General features: G+C 36.5%; 2 protein-coding genes across 2 annotated transcripts in view; both read left to right on the forward strand.

Moving 5' to 3' along the window:
* The first annotated feature begins 9,223 nt into the window (after positions 1-9,223).
* The window catches only part of LOC105231136 (ubiquitin-conjugating enzyme E2 G1), a 539,049-nt gene continuing 525,547 nt past the window's right edge, over positions 9,224-22,725 (forward strand). Inside the window, exon 1 of the mRNA XM_049449919.1 lies at positions 9,224-9,644. Within this exon, the coding sequence (XP_049305876.1) occupies positions 9,482-9,644 (163 nt within the window). The 5' untranslated portion in view covers positions 9,224-9,481. The remainder of the gene's footprint in view (positions 9,645-22,725) is intronic.
* On the forward strand, positions 12,614-22,185 carry LOC105228188 (cytochrome b-c1 complex subunit 6, mitochondrial). Its single transcript, XM_049450332.1, has 2 exons — positions 12,614-12,873; positions 21,934-22,185. The coding sequence occupies exons 1-2, from the start codon at positions 12,778-12,780 to the stop codon at positions 22,105-22,107; spliced, it is 270 nt and encodes an 89-aa protein (XP_049306289.1). The 5' UTR covers positions 12,614-12,777; the 3' UTR covers positions 22,108-22,185.

A 22,725-nucleotide genomic window follows, 5' to 3' on the forward strand; every position in this document is an offset into this window, starting at 1 on the left:
ATGGTCACTATGTGTGTAAAGGTCGCACACCTGCCAATTTATTGTCCGCGCCAGTGAGCTGCTAGTTATATCAATAACGGAGCCCCGGCCGTTCTTCTCGAAGGTGTTCTGATTGCCAGTGTACAGTAACACAATGTCAAGCGACGAAAATGCCTTTAGTAGGGCATCTCCACGCCTATTTGTACAGATGCTACCCCACTCCATCGCCCAAGCATTGAAATCGCCTGCGACCACATTCCTCGTAGTTGATGAAATTTCTCTAACCAGCTCGTCCAGGATTTTATCAAAATCACTCTGCGATATGCTTGGTGGTACGTAACAACTGTAAAAATTTATCCCAGAGATTTTCGCTCGAGTGTAGAAGGATTTCCCCAATACTTAGCGGTTCGTCTTGAAACATTTTGCCTCCACATGTCCATATGGCAGCTTTGTTCGTATTGTCAGATATCCATGAAGCGTCGCTTATATTTTTATATTGTTCAATTAGTATAGCTATATCGACCTTGTCTGCTTGAGAAGCTCTTGTGCAGCCTCACAGTGATTGAGGTTGAGTTGCATGATTCTCATTTTTTGGTGATTTTACATGCTTCTTGATATAACGGACACTTTTTACTACCAATTTGGTGATCGGTGTTTTTCCTTTTTCTTACATGCACTACACGACGGGTTCTTATCGCATGACTTCGCAAAGTGTGCAGTTTCTCCACACTTGACACAGCACTGGCGCCTATCATCTGGATTGTGGCATGTTTTCGCCAGATGGCCGTACTCAAGACATCTTAAACATCTCCTGAGATTTTGCTTCGCTCTTATTCTGCACATTACCCAACCTATTTTGATTTTGTGTGCGTCCTGAAGTATTCTTGCCTCCAACGCGGGTAGGCTTACCACTGCAGTTTGGGTTCCTAAGTACGCTGGCCTGATGCTCTTAATCGAATTTTCATCAAAATTACTCAATTCCTTTATTTGTAGTCGTATAGCCTCGGCAATGTCTTCTTTAGTCGTGATTTCATCAAGGTCACGTATTTCTAACATGACCTCGTGAGTTAAAGCTTTTATCTGCGCCTTTTCTCCTAGTACTCTGCTTATTTCGGTCTTGAAGGTACCTGTGCTTTTCATTTGTGCCTCTTTCAACTCGAGCAGGATTTGTCCTTTAGCCGTCTTTCTGATCTTTGTTACATTTTGCGCTAGTTTCTACAGGGTGTCATTTTTCTTCACAGTCCTTAGAATGTCGCTATATGACATGTCACCTGTTTTTTCAATGATTATAGCATCAGGTCGAGGAGGCGGCTTATGTGGTGCCTTCTTTTGTGGCTTACGCTTGACTGCGATCCATCCATCTTGCTTTCCCATTTCTTTATCATTGACTTTGATGGGATTATCACGCTTTCCTTCTTTGTTTGTTTCCTTTGGGGTGGTTTTGTTCTTCTTCGGTGGTGTTCTTCGCTTTGGTTGAACTTCGTCGCGAGGCCTCTTTGGCGTATTCTCTCCAGCTGTTGGTATGACGAGAAAGCTTCGTCGTGCTTCCTTATTGGCGATGTGCTCTTCCTGAGCACTTGCATGTAATTTTGCAATCACACCGAGAAGATCTCTCATGGTGTTTTTGATAGACCGCTGCGGTGGATGCATTGTTGCAATCAGCTTCTTGATCGCATTCCCTAGTTCAGCCATACAGTCTCTACGAGGTTGTATCGCCTTTGCCAGGGGAGTGGTCTCGCCCAACGCTGGTGGTGATAACCTCGCTCTTATAGGTTTGTCAACACCAAGGTTTTTAATCGGGGACCTACCCAATTTTGGTGCTCTCTTAAAGGGATCTGCTTCCGCATTAGTCGTACTTCGGTGGGAGTTTTGCACTTTGTTACCACCAGCGCTCAGGCTTCCAGTGCTGCTGCCTCCTATAATCCCAAAAATGTTGCTGCTGTTGTTATTAGTGTTTTTATTTCTCGTGTTATTCTCCATGTGTTTCGTTTTTCCAGCGCATCGTGTGCAGGGGGCGGGCCGAAATAAACAGGAACGGGTGTACCCTCGGGGACACTACCCCTACCCCAGTTCCCTGAGGTCTGTCCTTCGCCTTACCAGTCCCGGAAAACACGGACGGACCGGCGCTCGCCCGGGGCAACGTAGGCTACTACTCCTGCGTCCAATGCACACTCCTTGACCAGGGCCCGAAGGGGCTGGTTCCTGATACACACCGCGGCGGACACATCGGCAGAGCATGCTCACATCACCCTCTTCATTCCGCTAGCAGAGAAAACGCTGTCAGAATTTTGAGGGACTCCCAGTGCGTCGCGCTGTGTACCGCTCGATTTTAGTTGACAGCCGCACCTAACATGGTTAAACAGACGCTGACCAGGAAGCCGCCCATTGTGGGTCAGACGCGCCTGGATCTTTATTGTTTGAGGGGGACACGTATTTCTATGGGGCGGTGTCGATTCACCGCAGTCACAGAAGCTTCAACGGATCTGCTAGCTTTTATGCCGCATCCTCCACTTCTGCCGCCCATCGTCGGGGATTGCTTATTCGTTTAAACTTATTTCGCAACTAACCTGCTACTACAGGCCGTTCGGCTATCCGCGACCTGCCGACCCCGCCGGTAGCTTAGAGCCCAGCTAGAGAGCTCATATTCAATTGAACAGAGCACTCCGTCTGGGCGCATGTGTGTGGTGTATGGCGTTGTGTGCACACAAAATCTCATTTTTCTCGTGTGGCCGAACAGTGAAGATCGCGGACGAACAATGGCAAGTGTTAAGGGGGGATCCTGCCTTAGAGGCTTCAAAAAATCAATTTTTTTTGGGAGGGAAAGAAATAATAATCTTAAAAATGAAAAACTGAGAAATCGCGCTTCAAAATTTTCGCTTTTTGCCCAAGCGCTCATATATCTGTTAGACGCTCGGTCACTATTTCCCTTCCAGCTTCGACAATATTTCGAATTCCAATCTATAACTTTGCGGAAATATTGTTAGATAATTTTTAAATAGACTTAAGCAAAAGAAAAATCGATTGTTTGATATTCTAAAACAGGCTCTTCCCTTAATAAAGATTTCCTATCAGAATTTATTAATGTTATAAAAAATGAATAGGCAATTTGTCAAACGAAAAGTGACAAATATAAAAATAAAACTGAGAGAAATAAAAGTTGGAATAACTTATTAACGAAATACTGAGAAATGGATAAAAGTGCTACATTAAAAATAAATTCGAAGAAATGTTCCGCTTGCCTGTCGCATATATTAACTGTGTGAAGAACGAACGCAAAATGGATTTGTGTGTTGTGTATGGGCGAAACGAATTCACACAGATCGAACGCACACGTATGTCGTGTATGGGCCCCTTAACCCTGCACTTAACAGGCGAAAATGTATGGCATACTAATAACAACCCTGCAAGACGGAGGTAACAGATTGCACAAACACATTGAAACATTTTCAGCTGTTCACTAACACTGTTACATTTTCTGGAATTTTCAATGGCATGGGAGAATACGTAAGTAAGATAGAGAAAAACTATCGACATTATAAACATATTGTAATGTTAACTTGTTAGAATAGGAGAGGCGAATATCCAATATTTCAAGAAGAATAAACGAAAAGCGCAGTTTATTTTGGATTTCAAAGAGGTAAGTTCGCTAATTGATAATATGATATTTTAGAAATTAATTCTAATTTATATATATATATTATTAATTTCTTTTATATAGAGAAAACGAAAGAGGTTAACAAGGAGAAAAAGGTAAGCATTGTGAATTTAATGTTGTGTGTATAATTAAAAATTTTAATATTACAGAAATCATTTGGACCATTGGTAAAATTCAAATCTATTGCGTGCAGCAACCAAATAATGGAGTATGTTTGAAATTATTAAAGTTAAATAGTGTATATTTAATTCAAATATTTGTTATAGATTGTGCATTTTATTTTGATTTTATTATTAAATAAAGAGAAATAATAAAAAAACTGAGTTTTATTTAAAAGAATTTAATTTGCTAGATGTAACAAATGGGTAACAGATAATCTTGTTACTGCTTGTTCTTCCTAACATGCTTATATGTTAAAGGTAACAAACTGATAACCAAAATAATAACACTAACAGATATTCGGGTAACAAATACTTTTTGTTATCCATAACACATGGGTAAGCTAAGCGCTAACAAAATAATTTGTTACCCGTAACATACTGTGAAGAGATTTGCTAACAAATGTGTGTATTCTGTTAGAACAAGGCAGCATGCGATATTTGCCATTGGTTAGAGCGAGATAACCATTGAACATCAAATAGCTATGTGTTACTTTTTTCCCACTCTCTGAACAAAAGTAACAAATATTTTAACGAATGCAAAAGTGAACAATAACAATTCGCTTACACGTTTGCTAACAGCTCCCCGTCTTGCAGGGAATCATTTGCGAACAGGAACGGTTGTTGCCCTTATGCCGGTTTCACAGTCCATACTTATGTTGTGCTTAAGATAAAACAGGAAAATAGTGTTTTACAGTTCATACTTAGGTTATGCTTAAGCACTGAAAATTGGAGTCTTAAGCAATGCTTAAATAACAGCTGATTTTTGTTTTGAATTTGCTTTGAATTTTCAGCGACATCTTTCGTAGCGTAGGGCAAGTGTCCGTTCGCTTGCACTCAATAACAGCTTATACTTTTCCTTCAGTTCCAATGGGTGCTCCGACTCGCTAGTGATGAAATTTGGGGTTCTTTTGTTGTTTTCATCCATTTTTGATATAATTTTCCTAGCAAATTTATGTATTGTCTGTTATAATTTAAATATTTCAAACATATTTTTATGAATGACATTTGTAAAACATATGTTGCCCACAACGTTGCCATATATCATAATAAAATTTTATAGAAATTAAGCATTGACTGTGAAACGCAAACGACTGCTCAGTTTGAAACAATGCTTAGCTAAGATTTTATTTAGGCACAACTTAAGTATGGACTGTGAAACCGGGCATTAATGTGGACACAACAATTTTAACCGCCCCAACATAAATCATTTAATGCAATTTAATGAGTTTACAATCATTTATTGTACTTAAATTTATAAAAAATAACAAATTATATTTAAATTTAATTATTTTAACTTACGAGTATTATATTTTAACGACGAAAGTACATATGTAGGTAGGTGTACAGAGACCACTGGGAGATCGCAGAAGGGATTTTCGTGGCTCCGCGTATAATCGAACGTAGTATGTATTGTTACAAAAGTAGTATTAAGTTGTATTTGTATTGCTATATGCATCCCTTATTATGAACAATAGCTGTAGGTATATGGAATAGCATTTGTCTTGTTGTAGACATCTGGCGCCGCGGCTGTCTGCTTGTCGAAACAATAGACATCTGGTGCCGCAGCTGTCTGCTTGTCTAAAGAATAGCTGCATTTGGCGCCGTATAGCATTATGTTCTGGTAATTTCCAGACGCAATATTCTAGAAGGACACGTCGGCATCAGCGAGAAGTGCGTGGCTATATAAGCAGTGGCAGCGCCAACGTAATCAACCAGTGCTAAGAGTAAACTGTTATAGTGTAGACGAGTTGTAAAATAAAGAGTTGTTGAATTGAATTAAACAGTTTTTGTTTTTACTCGTCAATCCAGAGATACGAACCTAGCAAAGTAAACTAGCAAGCAGTAAATTCGCAACAATTGGTGTCAGAAGTGGGATTGTCAAATAATCCAAATTCAAGATGGTTAAATTCGGAGAATTGAGAATTCAGCAATTAAAAAAGGAACTGGAGGAGCGTAATTTGCCGATAAGCGGGCAAAAGGCGGATCTGCAGGCACGATTACGTGAAGCAATGGAAGCGGATGGAATTAATGTGGACGAGTTCGAATTTGATGGGCCAGAAACTTCTACAAAGGTAGAAGAAAAAGTAGAAGAACAACGAACATCATCAAGTGCAGACACGAACATGCTGTTAGTGGCTTTTTAGCAAATAATAGCTGAAAATATATCATAAATAACAGAAAATGCAGTGCAAACAGAAAATCGTCTGGCACAGCAAATAGCTGAAAATACATCGCAGTTAAAGTCTTGCCTTACACACCAAAAGACTGAAAATAATACGCAGTTAGAAAAGCGTTTGGTACAACAGATTACAGAAAATACTACACAAGTACAAAAACAAGTGCAAGAGAAATTTTCAAAATTTGAAGAGGAATTAAGCACGTTAAAAAATGAAGAAGAAAATTTAAAATCAGAATTTCTTCAACTGAGTAATCGTATGCGAGAACTGCAACTGCATGGCCCTGCACCATCAACAAATAATCAAAGATTGAAGGCACCCACATTCGATGGAAGTATTCCATTTCAAATTTTCAAACTTCAGTTTGAAAAGACAGCAATGGCCAATAACTGGAATGCAGCGGACGAAGTGGCGTCCTTGTTTGTATCATTGAAAGGACCTGCGGCAGAAATCCTTCAGACTATTCCAGACTGTGAACGGGACAACTATGAGGCATTGATGAGTGCGATAGAAAGACGATATGGTAGTGAGCACCGGAAACAAATATACCAGATCGAACTGCAAAATAGGGGTCAGAAGATGAACGAGTCATTGCAAGAGTTCGCAACTGAAATAGAACGACTGATTCATTTGGCAAATGCAGATGCACCTGTGGATTACATTGAGAGGGTAAAAATTCAATGTTTCATAAATGGAATTCGTGATGTGGACACCAAACGCGCCACATATGCATTGCCAAAAAGAACGTTTGCTGAAACGGTTTCGCACGCCCTCACACAGGAAACAGCTTCCCTACTAAGTAAACCAGCACACAAAGTACAAAGGGTTGAAATGGAACAACCGGCGCTTATGGAAGAAATATTGAAGACTCTGAAGACAATTGCTGCACCGCGAGTAAATACAACAGGCAGATGTTTCAACTGTGGAAAAGCGGGTCACTTTGCCCGAAATTGCAATATAAAAGTAAACCCATCAAAACGGAAACAACCAACAGATAACGAGGACGGAGCATCCACAGCTCACAAGTCGTTAAACTGAAACAGAACAGTTCAAAGGGGCGTGAGCTGGTTCCCACAACTATTTGCCCCGCCATCTCGATATCACAAATAGGCCGCCATGGCAACAATCTTACTATCAACGGTATCGTAAATGGACGACTGTCAACGCTTACTTTGGATACTGGTGCCACACATTAAATTATCCGACCGGATGTGGTAAGAGGAACGGTTGAACCATTAGTCGGTTGCAAGCTTCGAACGGCCACCGCAGAGGAAGCAGCTGTCGCGGGAAAAGTGTTTTGCGAAGTGATGATTGGTACCCTAGAAGTTAATCACACCTTCATCGTAGCAGAAATCACGGATGAAATTATAATGGGAGTAGATTTCATGATTGATCACGGGGTTACTTTGGATTTAAACAAGCAAATGCTGTTTTGCCAGAACATGGAGATGCCTATAAACACCGGATGTGTGACCAACGTTGAAAGTAATAGGGTGATTGTTGATGATAATCAGAGTATTCCACCAAAATCTGAGGCGATTGTATGCGCTAAAGTGAATGGAGGAGGTGGGACTGAAGAATTGTGGATTGTGGAACCAATAAAAATAGATACACCCATATTGGTAGGAAGAACGCTTGTGAAAACTAAAGAAGACGCCACCATTCCGGTCAGAGTAGTGAATGAATTCAACACGCCTATAAGTCTGAAGAAAGGAGCAGTAATTGGACAGTGCCAGAATATAAGTGCAATAGCACGATGCGAACGGTCAGAACAGAAGCCTACTATTGAGCCACACCAGATAAGTGCTACACTCCTAAACAATTTGCTGAATGAGGTGCATGGAAATGAAAAATTAAAAGCAGAAAAACTATTACAAAAATACGCATCCATATTTGCAAACGAAGGAAACAACACAAGAAGAACCGGCATTGTCAAACATCGCATAAATACCGGAGACGCTAAACCAATCCGACAAGCTCCGCGCAGGGTTCCACTAGCAAAACGTGAGGATGCTAACAAAATTATTGAAGACATGCACAAAAACGGTGTAATCGAACCTTCAATAAGTCCATGGAGCTCACCTATCGTCTTAGTTAAAAAGAAAGACGGTAGCACCCGTTTCTGCGTAGATTATAGGAAGTTGAATGATGTCACAAAGAAAGACAGTTATCCTCTACCGAGAATCGACGATACATTAGACACCTTGTCTGGAGCGAAATGGTTTTCTACATTAGATCTACAAAGTGGATATTGGCAAGTCGAGATTGATGAATGTGACCGTGAAAAGACCGCTTTCAGTATGGGCGACGGGCTATGGGAATTCTCTGTGATGCCATTTGGGTTATGTAATGCGCCTGCAACGTTCGAGCGACTGATGGAACATGTGTTAAAAGGACTCAACTGGAAGACATGTTTGGTGTATCTTGATGACATTATCAATATGGGAAAAAGTTTCGATGATCATCTGAAAAATCTAGAGGAAGTATTTCAGCGAATAGCATCAGCCGGATTACGCTTGAATCCCAAAAAGTGTTCATTATGGAAGAAGCAGGTCACATATCTCGGGCATAAAGTGTCAACTGAGGGGATTCACACCAAGGAAGGAAAAATAAAAGCAGTCAAAGATTTGCCTCGACCCACCAACATACATGAACTCCGCAGCTTCCTTGGCTTATGCACGTATTACCGCCGTTTTGTACCTGGATTTGCGAACGTGGCTAGAAGTTTACATGATTTAACAAAGAAGAATCGCCCGTTTGTATGGCAGTTGGAACAAGAAAAAGCGTTTGAGCAGCTTAAAGAACTACATTGTACGGCGCCGATGTTAGCTTATCCAATACCTGGAAAGAAATTCATTCTGGATACAGATGCGAGCGCTTATGGAATTGGAGGTGTCCTATCTCAGCTCATCGACGGACAAGAAAGAGTAATTGGGTATTACAGCAGAATGCTCGGGAAACCAGAGAAAAACTACTGTGTGACGCGAAAAGAACTACTAGCTGTGGTGGAATGTGTAAAACATTTCCACAAGTATTTGTATGGACAACGATTCTTGCTGAGGACTGATCATGCATCATTAAAATGGTTATTACAGTTTAAGAATCCGATTAAGGAATTACGACTTCGAAACGGAACATCGAAAGGGGATTCACCACAAAAATGCGGATGCATTATCACGTCGCCCTTGTCCACTGGAATGTAAACATTGCTCCAAATCAGAAGGAAAAGAAGGTATAATTGACGTGCGATTACTGAATATAGAACCTGAAGATGATTGGACTCCTCACCGCATCAGAATCAATCAGCTGGAGGACCCTGATCTTGCAAAGCTGGTAATGGCCAAAGAAAATGGGGTACAAATAAAGGAACAAATAAGTAGCGAGAGTCCAACTGCAAAACATATTGGGCCCAATGGAACAGCATAAACCTCGTTAATGGATACCTTCATCGTACCTGGGAAAGCGAAGATGGCAAACAGTCTCGTCTGCTGATCATAGTACCGAAGTCCATGATCCCGAAAGTATTGAAAGAATATCACAATGAACCTAGTGGAGGGCACCTTGGAATTACAAAAACTATAGAGAAGATTAAACAACGGTTCTACTGGATCGGTTGTCGAGATTCCATAGCAGAATGGATAAGTAATTGCGTAGAGTGCATGGCAGCTAAAGGTCCTAAAGAAAAAAGTCGCGGTAGGCTACAACAGTACAACGTGGTATCACCATTTGAACGAGTCGCAATGGATGTTGCAGGTCCGTTCCCAACCAGTACGGCCGGAAACAAATATCTACTGGTTGTCATGAACTATTTCAGTAAATGGCCAGAAGTATATGCCTTACCAAACCAAGAAGCGAAGACAGTAGCCGAAGCGTTTGTAGAAAATTGGATAACAAGGTTCGGAGTGCCCGTCGAATTACACTCAGATCAAGGCAGGAATTTCGAATCTTCCATTTTCCAAGAAGTCTGTACATTATTGGGCATCCACAAGACACGGACAACAGCGTTACACCCACAATCAGATGGGATGGTGGAGAGATTCAACCGAACGCTCGAAGAACATCTGCGGAAAATCGTTGATAAAGACTAACGGAATTGGGACAAGTGCATCCAGATGTTCCTGCTGGCGTATCGTTCAGCGAAGCACGAGACAACTGTTTACCTGCCAGCATCTGATCTGCGACTCTCTGCTGATCTTAAGTTTGGAACGAATCCTACAGCTGTAAGAAATGATGGAGATTATTGTTCTGCCTTAAAGGAAGAAATGAATGAATTGCATCTAATGGTAAGACAGCACACGCATCTGATGAGCAATAAGATGAAGGACCGGTTCGATCAAGCGGCAAATTCAAAAGGTTTTGAAGAAGGTGATCTGGTCCTGTTGTACAATCCACTTCGAAAGAAAGGCTTGTCCCCGAAACTGCAGACAGCCTGGGAAGGACCCTATATGGTGATGAAACGACTTAATGACGTGGTATACCGCATACAAAGAAATGGAAAAGCACGATGTAAAATGAAAGTAGTACATTTGGAGAGGCTCGCCCCATTTGGTTCAAGAGGATTTGTGCCTAATCGGGACGATTAGGCTTTAGTGGAGGGCAGTGTTACAAAAGTAGTATTAAGTTGTATTCGTATTGCTATATGTATCCCTTATTATAGCTATAGGTATGTGGAATAGCATTTGTCTTGTTGTAGACATCTGGCGCCGCGGCCGTCTGCTTGTCGAAAGCAGGCATCTTTCATCGGTGGCCCGGCAGCGTTAAGTTTTAGCGTCAATGCATCCCATAGCTTATTTGATGCAACTTTGCCTTGCCCACAATTAGGCAAAATATTATTTGCTAAGTTCTGATGCTGTAGCATAAAATTACTCCTAAAATTTTTTTGACGCATATTTATTTAAAGTGCCCATACACGACACACAAGTGCGTTCGATCAGTATGTGAGCGCATGCGGTTTACTCGTGTAGGGGCTTGTGCGCGTACCGATCCATGTTCGCGAAAATGTTTGATTTTTTACGATCGGTGCGCGCACATGTGTGTCGTGTATGGCGTTGTGTGGGCACAAAATCTCATTTCTCTCGTGTCGCCGAACAGTGAAGATCTCGGACGAACAATGGCAAGTGTTAAGGGGGATCCTGCTTAAGAGGTTTCAAAAAATCAATTTTTTTGAGGATTTTTTTGGGAGGGAAAGAAATAATTGATTCACAAATTTTTTGGATAAGAAATCTGTGATATACTGCCTTTGGGAAGCAATTGCCCAATGCATGCCGCATGTGCATTTTTCGGACGGCGGGCAGGATGCAGGTCGCAATTTCTATCGGAAACAAAAAAATCGAAGAGGTTCATATTTTTTAATAATTTATCTTCTAATTAAACTAAGAAAATTCAAAATAAAATGTGTAAAATTTTAAAATTTTTTTTAAATTGAAAAAAGTGGTTTTTGACCAAAAAAATCTTACTTTATGTTGTTTAAAAAAATGTTCAAACTTGACTTTTCTTAATTTTTTTTTAGTTTAAATAGAAGATAATTGTATGCCAATGATAATGAACTTTGCCCTAATTCCATACGACGTTTAGTTTTTTTTATCCTGCCCGCCAATTAAGAATAATCGTAAAAATGAAAAACCGAGAAATCGCGCTTCAAAGTTTTCGCTTTTTGCCCAAGCGCTCATATATCTGTTAGACGCTCGGTCACTATTTCCCTTCTAGCTTCGACAATATTTCGAATTCCAATCTATAACTTTGCGGAAATATTGTTAGATAATTTTTAAAGAGATTTGAGCAAAAAAAATCGTCTGCTTCTAAAGCATGCTCCCACCTTAATAAAGATTTCATTTCAGAATTTATTAATCTTATAAAAAAGGAATAGGTAATTTGGCAAACGAAAAGTGATAGATATAAAAATAAAATTCAGAAAAATAAAAGTTGGAATAACTTATTATCGAAATACAAAGAAGTCGATAAAAGTGCTACATTAGTACATGTTCACTGTGTGAAGAACGAACGCAAAATGGATTTGTGTGTCGTGTATGGGCGAAACGAATTCACACAGATCGAACATACATGTATGTCATGTATGGGCCCTATTACGGACATCTTGACAAGATAAAATTTGAGGTATACTAACTGCATTCCCGTGCTTATTGCCTGTGGAGATGCCCTGTTGCTTATAGAAAGAAATATATGGAATACTAATTAGTATGTCATATATTGAAAGCAATAAGCTGTCACTTTAGCAGTTTGACAGCGCAGTTTAGATTTCTATGAAAATTTCGAAGAGACAACATATCCTATTTACACATATACCAGCGCCATTTTCATTTCGGTAATATTAATTTAAGTAGTGCGAGTATTAAGACAGTTGTGTTATATTATAAAAATGAAGTACGTTTTCAAAATAACATTTTTTCAAAAAAAGAATTAATAAAACTTTAAACAGTTAAGAGTTCAAAACATGCGGTTCATCAGCTCGAACCTATAAGTTTATTACATTTTAGACTTCGCTCATTCGCCAAATGCAATTGCACACGCAATACGCACAGCCATACAGTTAGCATACAATGAATTTTTGAATGTCGAGATGCCTCGTTAATAAAAGTGGTCGGAAAAATATTATGCAAACATATAACTGTTGTGACAAGAAATATTGGCGGTGTTAGTGCAGTGTAAAGGCTGCCATTTATCGAGAGAAGATATCGGAATTTTAAAATTTATTTGGGGATGTTGCATCATTATTCAATTACATAGGATTCAGAATATATATTGTTTAAATCACTTCGCACAAAGAACTAATAATATTAAATTGGATATGGCTTTATTTAATTTCTTTCGCTCTGTTATTTTCCCTACAGTTAGAGCCGAAGATGAAGAAGCTGAGTTAGTTGATCCACAAACAGCTCTGAGGGTAAATATTTGATGTTATTTTCGTTGAAGCTAATATATCAATATGTGTATTATCATTCAAAAATATTTTTAATTACATTGGAAGACTTGCACTTTTACAGCGAACTGTATTGTGCTTACTGGTATAATACAAGCAAAGTTTCAATTTTAGCGTGTGGAAATGTCTATTATATAATAGAGTTAGGGAAAAATTTATAATTTCGCATCCCCCGATTTCTTGGTTAAAATGGAAATGTACATGTAGAGGAGGTCCTCCAGATTAAGAAAATATATATATATATAGTTGCTGCTGACTAATGCACGTTGCACGAAAGTACTTCAGTCAACCCGGGTATTGGCTAGATCAAGCGAAAGTACTTTGGTTACCCTAGGTATTTGCTCGACTAGGGTTATATTTTTTTAGAGCGCAGCCAAAGGCACAATTCCGATTTCTTTGGCGCCGCCATCTGAAGGTACCGTTGGAAAGAGGAAGTCCTCCTGATTAAAAAATAAACAGGGATATAGGGTACGCAAACGCTTAGTTTACGAGATATTTGATTACAAAGTTCAAAAATTCGAACATTTCAACAAGCTATTTCCCCACATTAAACACACTTTTCGGACATTTCTTACTTCAAATTAATTAAATTAAACTATAAACATTTAAATACATCCACATTTTTCACTTTTTGTAGGTTTTTTACCTAAGAAATCTTTATTTTAAAAAATACATTTTACACTCGTAGTGAGCATCATATATGTATGTATATGCTAACAATTATAAGGAAATGGAGCGCTGCCATATGATAATAAGCAAATATTAGTAATTCGCTGAATTTCTCTATTTTCATATAATTCCTCTTTCTTTATTTAGCAATTTTAGTTCTAATAAAAAACAAGTGTGTCTATAAATTATATTTCAAATTAAAATTAACAAAAAAATGACCCTATAACCTTATATGTTTTATAATCAGGAGGACTTCCTCTTTCCAACGGTACCTTCAAATCGCGGCGCCAAAGAAATCGGAATTGTGCCCTTAGGTTACCCCGGGTATCGGCTCGATCAGGATTATCTTTTTAAAGGAGTACTACGCGAAAGTACTTCAGTCACCCTGGGTATGGGCTCGACCAGGGTAATTGTTTTTAGATCGCGGCCAAAGGCCCCCAACGCAGAAAGGAGTACTACGCGAAAGTACGTCAGTCACCCCGATATGATAAAAATTTTACAATATCATAGATTTTTACTTATTTGTCTTCATTGAACATATATCGCACATTATACATATGTATATGGGAAAAGTTTGGGTAAAATTTAGAATAGCATCCCCGGATTTCGGGGATAAAATGGGTATCACTGGGAAGGTGACGTTCTCCAGAACACGAAAATATATATATATTGTAGTTGCCGCTGAGTTTTAGTTTTAAAGATATTTGCATTTAAAGTTGAAAAATTGACAACTTTTACATTGATAATTTGTATATTGTGAATAACTTTTTCACTTATATTATGCACTTTTCACTTACTAACACTTCACTATAACGTTTCTGTATATTATTACTTTTTTTTTTTTTTTTTTGTAAATAAAGCGTTATCTTAATTATTTTATTTTAGTTAAATTCTCTGCATTTGCACAATAAGAAAAGGGTTGCCATGGTAATTTTTTTTGAAGCGCGGCGCGGAAGTTGTCAATTTATCAACTTTAAATGCAAATATCTTTAAAACTAAGTCAGCGGCAATTATATATATATTTTCGTGATTTGGAGAACGTCACCTTTCCAGTGATACCCATTTCATCCCCGGAATCCGGGGGTGCTATTCTAAATTTTACCCCGCAAAAGTACTCCAGACGCCCCGGGTATTGGCTCGACCAAGGTTTTTTTTTTGTTTTTAGATCGCGACCGAAAGCCGTCACCGCAAAAAGGACCTACGCGAAAGTGCTTCAGCCGGTTATTGGCTCAAGAAAAGTTTTTTTTTTAGAGCGATATGATTTGTTTTTAGATCGCGACCGAAAGCCGTCACCGCAAAAAGGACCTACGCGAAAGTGCTTCAGCCGGTTATTGGCTCAAGAAAAGTTTTTTTTTTAGAGCGATATGATTTTATTATAAATACTATAAACTTATAATACATAAAAATGTTATATTATAATGATATAAATTTTAAAATATAGTTTTTTATATATCTGTCTTTATTCAAATCAAATCACAAATTATTCTTTATACGAGTATATGGGAAAAGTGTTCACAACTCAATTATAGCTTTAAAAATGTTGAAAAGAATTTTTTTATTATAGTATAGAAAAAAGGGGGAAACTTTAGTATACTATCCCACTTTCTCGGTTTTTAATTTTAAGCAGCCGAACTCCTTTCCAAAATCCGCAAAACTATATTTACAAACTGAATGAGGAAGTATAGACTTTTACATTTTGTACACGATTCCTAATGACAGACAACAACCCAAAAATACTTATATGTGGTCAAGATGGTCAAATCGCTGGAGCGGAAAAAGAAATGTTAGCACTTATAGTCGCCTTAAATCAGCAAAAATTACGTATTCGTATATTTATGTATGTTCAGTTAGTTCAATGATTTGTGTTTGTAAACATATTTTTTACGTAAGCAGGCATATTCTCGTGGCTTCACGAGACTACCCTCACTATTGTGAGATTTTCCGTATCCTGGGGTGATTTCAAAAAAGCAAACTTCATAATGCAAGATCGGTTATGTTTGTTTTGTTAATTTCAATATTTTTTTAAAGAAATTTGCAATAATTTTATTTTAATAGAATGGAGGAAGTATTCCAAAAGCGTTATCTATTATAAATATAAGTATTACCTATTACAATAAATATGTCACTTACGGTCTTTGTACATTTTACTTCCTTCTGAACAAGATTTTATTTGTAAATATGTACAACTATGTATGTATTATTTAATACATGTGCGAATAAAAATCTATTTAAGTTTAAATAATATGCTGTAATGCTGCAGCTGCTCCTAAGTTCTAAATTTGGGAAGTTACTTACTTTTCTTTGTTGTTCATTTCTTAATTTTATCTTGTTTGATTTCGTAAACCAGTTGGTTCACAGCAAACTGCTTTTCAACTCATGTGTTGAGTGTTTTTTTTTCTTTTTTTCTTGTGAGGTTTGAACAAGAATAACCTCACAAGTATGTATGTATGTATTATTTAATACACGTGCGAATAAAAATCTATTTATGTTTAAATAATATGATGTAATGCTGCAGCTGCTCCTAAGGGGTGCGTTCACATTTTGAAACCCTAAAAATAAATTAAATTATTATATATGCACTAAATTTGGGAAGTTATTTACTTTTCTTTGTTGTTCATTTCTTAATTTTATCTTGTTTGATTTCGTAAACCAGTTGGTTCACAGCAAACTGCTTTTCAACTTATGGTTGAGTGTTTTTTTTTCTTTTTTTCTTGTGAGGTTTGAACAAGAATTACCTGACAAAATAAATCTCACAGCAAACCTCGCAAACCAGTTGTGATGTTTTCTCAGAGTAGGGCTGAAGCTTTAAGCATTTATTTAACATAGCATGATTGATGCGATTTAGGTCAGATGTGCATCGTGTTGTTCGATAACATCTTGCCATTATTTTTTTAATACCACTCTCGCAAAAAACCTCGTCCTTATCAGCAAATATCAGGGACATACGATTTTAACTAACCTTTCTTAAAGCAAATTTTTCACCAGCAAAATCATTACCAATGTAGGAACAGGTATTAATAACATGGTGTTAGCTCGGACTATAAGGTGGATGCTAAGGACCTTCCAACCAAGCTTCCCGATTTAGCCATGATAGATGTGCATTATCTGTCGTTGTAATGACAAAATTCCTCTAATATTGGTAAAACGTAATCACTTTAGGGGAATGTTTCCTTAAGTCTGTCAAATTGTCACAATTTAGGAATTATGACTTTAATGGCAATATTACGATTTTTCCGGCGCCGCGATTTGATGGTACGGATGGATAGAGGAGGTCCTCAGCATTAAAAAATGTATACACATATACGGTCCTCAGACCCATAGTTTTCTAGATATTTCACTTTAAAGTTCAAAAATTTGTAAAAACAATGCTCGTTATTTCACTATCTTTAACCCACTTTTCACATATTTTTTAATTAATATATATTTAATTACACTGTACACATTCGTATTTATCAAAAATTTACACTAATTGTATATTTTTTAAGAATATAAATATACTTTAAAAATTATTTTGCACATTCAAAGTTTTAAGTGATTTGCGTGTTTACATTTATGACAAATAGCAGTGTTGCCATACTTTGTGTCCTGAAAATATAATCAAAAATGTGTATTAGACTTCTGCATGAATGTACCCATATCTAGCTTAACAGACCTGTACAGTAGTGCAGTGTTCTTAAAAAAACTGCACTCATTCTTTGCTGTACAGTATACCTCTGTGCAGAAGTAGGTAGCACAGTATTTTTATTGTTCTCACTTGTGAGAACAGTATATGGTTGTACTCTTCGTGAGTGAGTACTAAATTTTTCTACGCTGTACATTAAGCGAAATTATAAGGACAGTTTGATTGTGCTATTATACAACTGCGCAGATGAGTTCAGTATTATTCAACACGTGCGTAAACCAGGATGGTAGAGAAAACGACGCTCATGCAATGAACGCACAAGAAAATGCACAAGAAAGCTACTGTCCAACTCGTTGGAATACGATTTTTAACCTACTTAAGTCGGTTGAGTTAAACTGGATGGAAATTTCCCAGATTTTGATGGAAAAAAAGAAATATCTAGAATTCAAGATATTAATTTAAATAACATTAGCGGACTGGTAAAACTTCTTGCTCCTTTTGAAGCTTGTTCGAAAAAGGTGGATGGTAGCAATTATCTAACATTGCATTTGACTATTCCACACTTTAATAACCTAAAAAAATAGCCACTCCGAAGACAATGACATCGAAATTGTACAAAAATGCAAGTTCTCACTTTTAAAATATTTAGATTCCATAGTTCACGCTAATTTAAAAAAAATTTCATAACATTGCCCTATTTTTATTTCCACCCACAAATAATTTCACAAAATTCACAGATTTAGAAACGGAACAGGTTGTCAAAGACATTGAAGAAATGATGATAGCTATTAATATAAATAGCCAAAATGATGACATTGAAAAAGTAATTAAACCCACACAGGAAATAGATAATATTTTTGCAGATTATTCCCAACCTTTTCAGAGCACTAACATTATATTCTATATTCAAGATGAAATTCAAACGTATAAAAATGTTAATAAAGCTTAAGTGAGGATTTTGATATTCTGAAGTGGTTGTCAATTAACAAAGACCGTTTTCCGTTGCTCTACCAAATTAGCTGCAATATATTAGCAGCTCCGGCGAGCAGTGCAGTATCTGAAAGGGTTTTTTTTGTAGCAAAAAATTTAATTAGCGAAAAACGCTCAAAACTCGCCACCACTGAAGACTTGGTAAACAAAGTAATGTTTCTCCATTCCAATATTAATGAATTAAATATAGAATCTTTTGTAGCATAAAATAATTAATATAATTACTTTGAATTTAAATATTATTAGTTGCTAAGCTCTAGGTTTTATAATAAATACATTTTCAATGAAAAAATAAAACCAATTTTTTTTATCTTATTCTTGCATATGGCATACCTGTCGTGAAGTTTCTCTGACTGTACAGTAAGTAAACTGCACACCAATTTTGCTGTACTCATTAACAGCTTTACAACTATGGAGTGAGTGGAAACACTGCCTGTCAATATAGTCAATATTTCCCTACTCACTCATGCTCTGAACACAAAACGGCGACAGACGACAAACCACATCTGTCAAATATTACACACGCCCTTATGGACACTTATTTTGACGACGACACGAATACACGACTGTAGGCCGACATTTGTCATTCTCGCTAACTCCTATTTGCCAAATACAGTAGAATGGAAGAAGAGAGATGAGGAAGAGTGGTGATGCCACTAATATGTAAAATGTAAAATTATTCACAGCTCTTACAAACTTGACGTTATTTTACAAATAAAAGCATAAAATAGCTCTATTATATCATTTGTAATAACAATTGATAATTTAAAACAAAAATATATACCTATTTACATATTTTTTGCATAAAAAATTTAACTTTTAACAAAATATTAAAATTTCATTCAAGTGCAAGGTATTAGTATGGCCACAACGTTGTGTACATGCAAAATGGACAGCTGTGTTGTTTTGTTTTCATTTCACTTTCGTACTCTCGTTTGTCGTCTGTCGTCGTTTTGTGTTCAGTACATCATACTCAATTATACTGTGCAGAAAAATAAGTGTGCCCACTTCTAGAATAAGTAATTCATTTGCCGTTATGGGTGCATTCATGCAGAAGTCTAATGTGTATATTATATATTAAATAGAAAAAACGTATTATAGAATGGAAAGTTTTTCAGTTTTTCTCTCTTTTTGATTAAAATAGGTGTTCGATCGATGAGGGTTATTTTTTTGAAGCGCGGTCGAAGGCCGCCAGTGCAGAAATTAGTTCGACACAAAGGAACTATGAATACCCCGGTGTTCGATCGATGAGGGTTATTTTTTTTTGAAGCACGGCCGAAGGCCGCCAATGTTGAAAGTAGTTCGACACAAAGGAACTATGAATACCCCGGTGTTCGATCGATGAGGGTTATTTTTTTTTTTTGAAGCGCGGCCAAGGCCGCCAGTGCAGAAAGTAGTTCGACACAAAGGAATGTTATTTTTTATCTTTATTTATCAATTAACATAAGATACAAAAACCATTTGTACCATTTTCTTTATAAATGTTAAATAGAAAAATTTTTCATAGTTTCTTTAAAACACAATATGGGGCAACACTGGTACTTGTAATGACATGTGAAGAAAAACAAAACAAAACAAAATAGGACTAAATTGCATGTAAAATTGTGGAACTTTAAAGTTAAATATCTCGAAAACTATGAGTCTGAGGACGGTATATGCGTATACATTTTTTAATCCTGAGGACCTCTATCCATTAGTACCATCAAATCGCGGCGCCGGAAAAATCGTAATCGTGCCACTTTAATCATAGTGGAACAGCTCATATCTCCGACCTTTCCCGCTTTTCCCATGCAAGGAGCTTAAGACTCTCCCACACTAAATCCACAGCGACCATATTCACGAACTGGACAAAAGAATATAGACTGGACCTTAACATTAAACCATCCGCTTCAGCATCGATTCCCAAAAAAACTAAATTTTTTTTTTAGTATTTTTTCATAAAAATTTGTTTGAATCGTATCTTGATAGTAAGTCATACTTTACATAAATATTCCACTGCTCACCAAGTCATGATTTTGTTCATAAAAATTGGATTCAATATTAGGCGTGTTTTATTTGACCAGCAAATTAAGCTATTAGCTTATTTTGTATGGAAGACTTAGCCAACACAATTATGTATGTTGGCTTGTCATAAGCTATCATAGTTTGTATATTGAACTAAAAGCATTGCCAGTTCATCGCCTTTTTTCATTCACAATAGCTATGATTTTTCCAAAACAAAGTAGTTGGGAATAACGATAAAGTTCATTTTGACAGAAGAAAATGTAAACAAACCAAATATATAAAATTTTGTTGTTTGTTTAAGTTAAAAGTAATTTTTTCTTTGTATTAATATCATCAAATAAACAAAATAAATGTATTTATATAGTAATTTAATATACCGTTTACAAATTGAAGAATTTAAACTAGCCAGAAAAGGCTAGTGGAGAAAATCACATCAGACATTTTGGAAATAAGCTAAATGCGATTTATGCGTGGTTTAGCTATTAGCTTATGATGGTCAAATAAAACTCGGCTATTGATTGACTTATAGCGGGATTCTGTAACCAGTCTCTAGTCTCTATTTGGGACATTTTGAGGCAAAGTCTCAATTTGAGACTAGTTACTATTCACTAAACAGTCTCTAGCGTTAGTCTCAAAATATTGAGACCTGGTAGTTAGCCGGTCACAAAATTAAAAAGAGCTCTTGTCTGCCATTTTGAATATACTGAATAGAGATCATCGTAGATATTAATCGATTGTCGTATTTTTATATTTTGTAAGCAACTCAAACACGAAAAAGTTAAAAATAAATAAATTTTACATAATTTTCGTAAATATTATGAAACAAAGTCAACATATATTTTCATTTTTATTGATAACAATTTTTTTTGACGATGTTATAGAAAATAATAATATTTGTTATCGACATATTTATTTCCATTCAATTGTAAAAGTATCTCTGAATGATGAAATGTAATAGATTTTGTGACTGTCATTTACAGAATAGCAAAATCGTCTCAAGTCTCAAAAATTGTCTCTAACTCAAAATCACAAATTTAGAGACTTGAGACTGTCTCACGTTACAGAATCGCACGGTTATATTACACAGATTTGAAATGTAAGGGATGTTCGAGCAAGCAAATAACTGCGGCAATATTGCAACAGTGTTGTTTTTCTGCAGATACTCAGCTGATACTTATATTGCAACATTTTTGCGTCGGATATGATGCCTACTATACTGCCGCAGTTATTGAGACTCGAACATCCCCGCAAGTTAAGAAATCAAGTTATTTTATTATTTCGAATTAATTTATTTCTATAGTAGAAAACATTAGAATATAACACGAAGTGTCTTAATTATTTTATTTTGGAAACAATCCGGATATTTAAAGATATTGGAAATTTACAAAACTTATAAACGTAATTTAACACCCAAATGCGTCTTCATTCGATAAATGTTATCTGTTAAAATCTTTAATAGGTTTGCTTCCAAATGTATTCATTTGCAAGTTTTGTCACATTAGTACATAGCTGATTCGAATATTGGTTTTGCGTACGTTCGAAAAGATGAAAATCCAAACAGATTCTGTGACACATTGAAAATCAGAATTGGTTTGCAATTCTGACAGCTAAGCAATTCTGTCTTGGATTCCACAACCCCCCTGATTGTATGCTGAAGAAGATCAGACCAGTGTTGCGCTGTATAATTGAAGAAACTATTGAACACTAAAACAAAACGTGAAACATTCTTATCTTTCCAGGAGAAGTGCCAAAATAATGGTAACATACAAGCTTTGTATAGTAAATACCAAGAATGCAATGACAGAGTAAATGGCAAATCTAAAACAACCGAAACCTGTATGGAAGAACTCTTTGATTATGTTACAGAGTTGGATCATTGCGCCGCTCATAACCTTTTTTCGAAGCTGAAATAATTGCATATTTAGAATTTATTCATCATTCATGTAATATTTCTCGAGAATGGATTATAATAAACATTGTTAATATATAATTATATGCTTGTTACAAAAAAAAAACAAGGTTTTGCCATATATCTAACAAAAAACGGTATTTATTTGAGTTAATTGATAAACGGACCTTAACTATTTGTTTTTTATTATTGTCAAAGACTATCATTATACGTATATTATTTATTTATTTATTTATTTTATTTATTTGAATATTAAATATGAAGTAATAGTTATCACTAGCTGTCCTTAATTCGCCATTTCTCTGCTCCCTTAACAAAAATTTGCAAAACCAACAAGAAAGTTAGAGTTGTGTTTGTATAAGAGAGTATGCGGATATAAAAGTGGTATAACCGCTTTCTTCAATGCTACCAAAATTTTTCTTTACGTATTTTAGATTAGTTTTACTGATGTAAAAGGTGCAAATGACAAACGAAAATACAAAACTGGCATGTGGTTTGCATTTTATTGTGCATAAATGATCTATTTATTTATTTGCTTACTTGATCGTGCATAAAATCGATATGTTCATGAATTTCATGTTTTTGGTGGAAAAAGAAACGCGAAATTACCCCACCACTTCTT

The sequence above is a fragment of the Bactrocera dorsalis genome, chromosome 2 (assembly GCF_023373825.1).
Source record: "Bactrocera dorsalis isolate Fly_Bdor chromosome 2, ASM2337382v1, whole genome shotgun sequence".
Lineage (NCBI taxonomy): Eukaryota > Metazoa > Arthropoda > Insecta > Diptera > Tephritidae > Bactrocera > Bactrocera dorsalis.

Bases quoted from the DNA above. Each gene is read 5' to 3' on its own strand.
- LOC105228188 (XM_049450332.1), top strand. From the start codon at position 12,778: ATGGCTTTATTTAATTTCTTTCGCTCTGTTATTTTCCCTACAGTTAGA. The intron at 12,874-21,933 runs GTAAATATTTGA...TTATCTTTCCAG, and splicing joins ATCCACAAACAGCTCTGAGG to GAGAAGTGCCAAAATAATGG.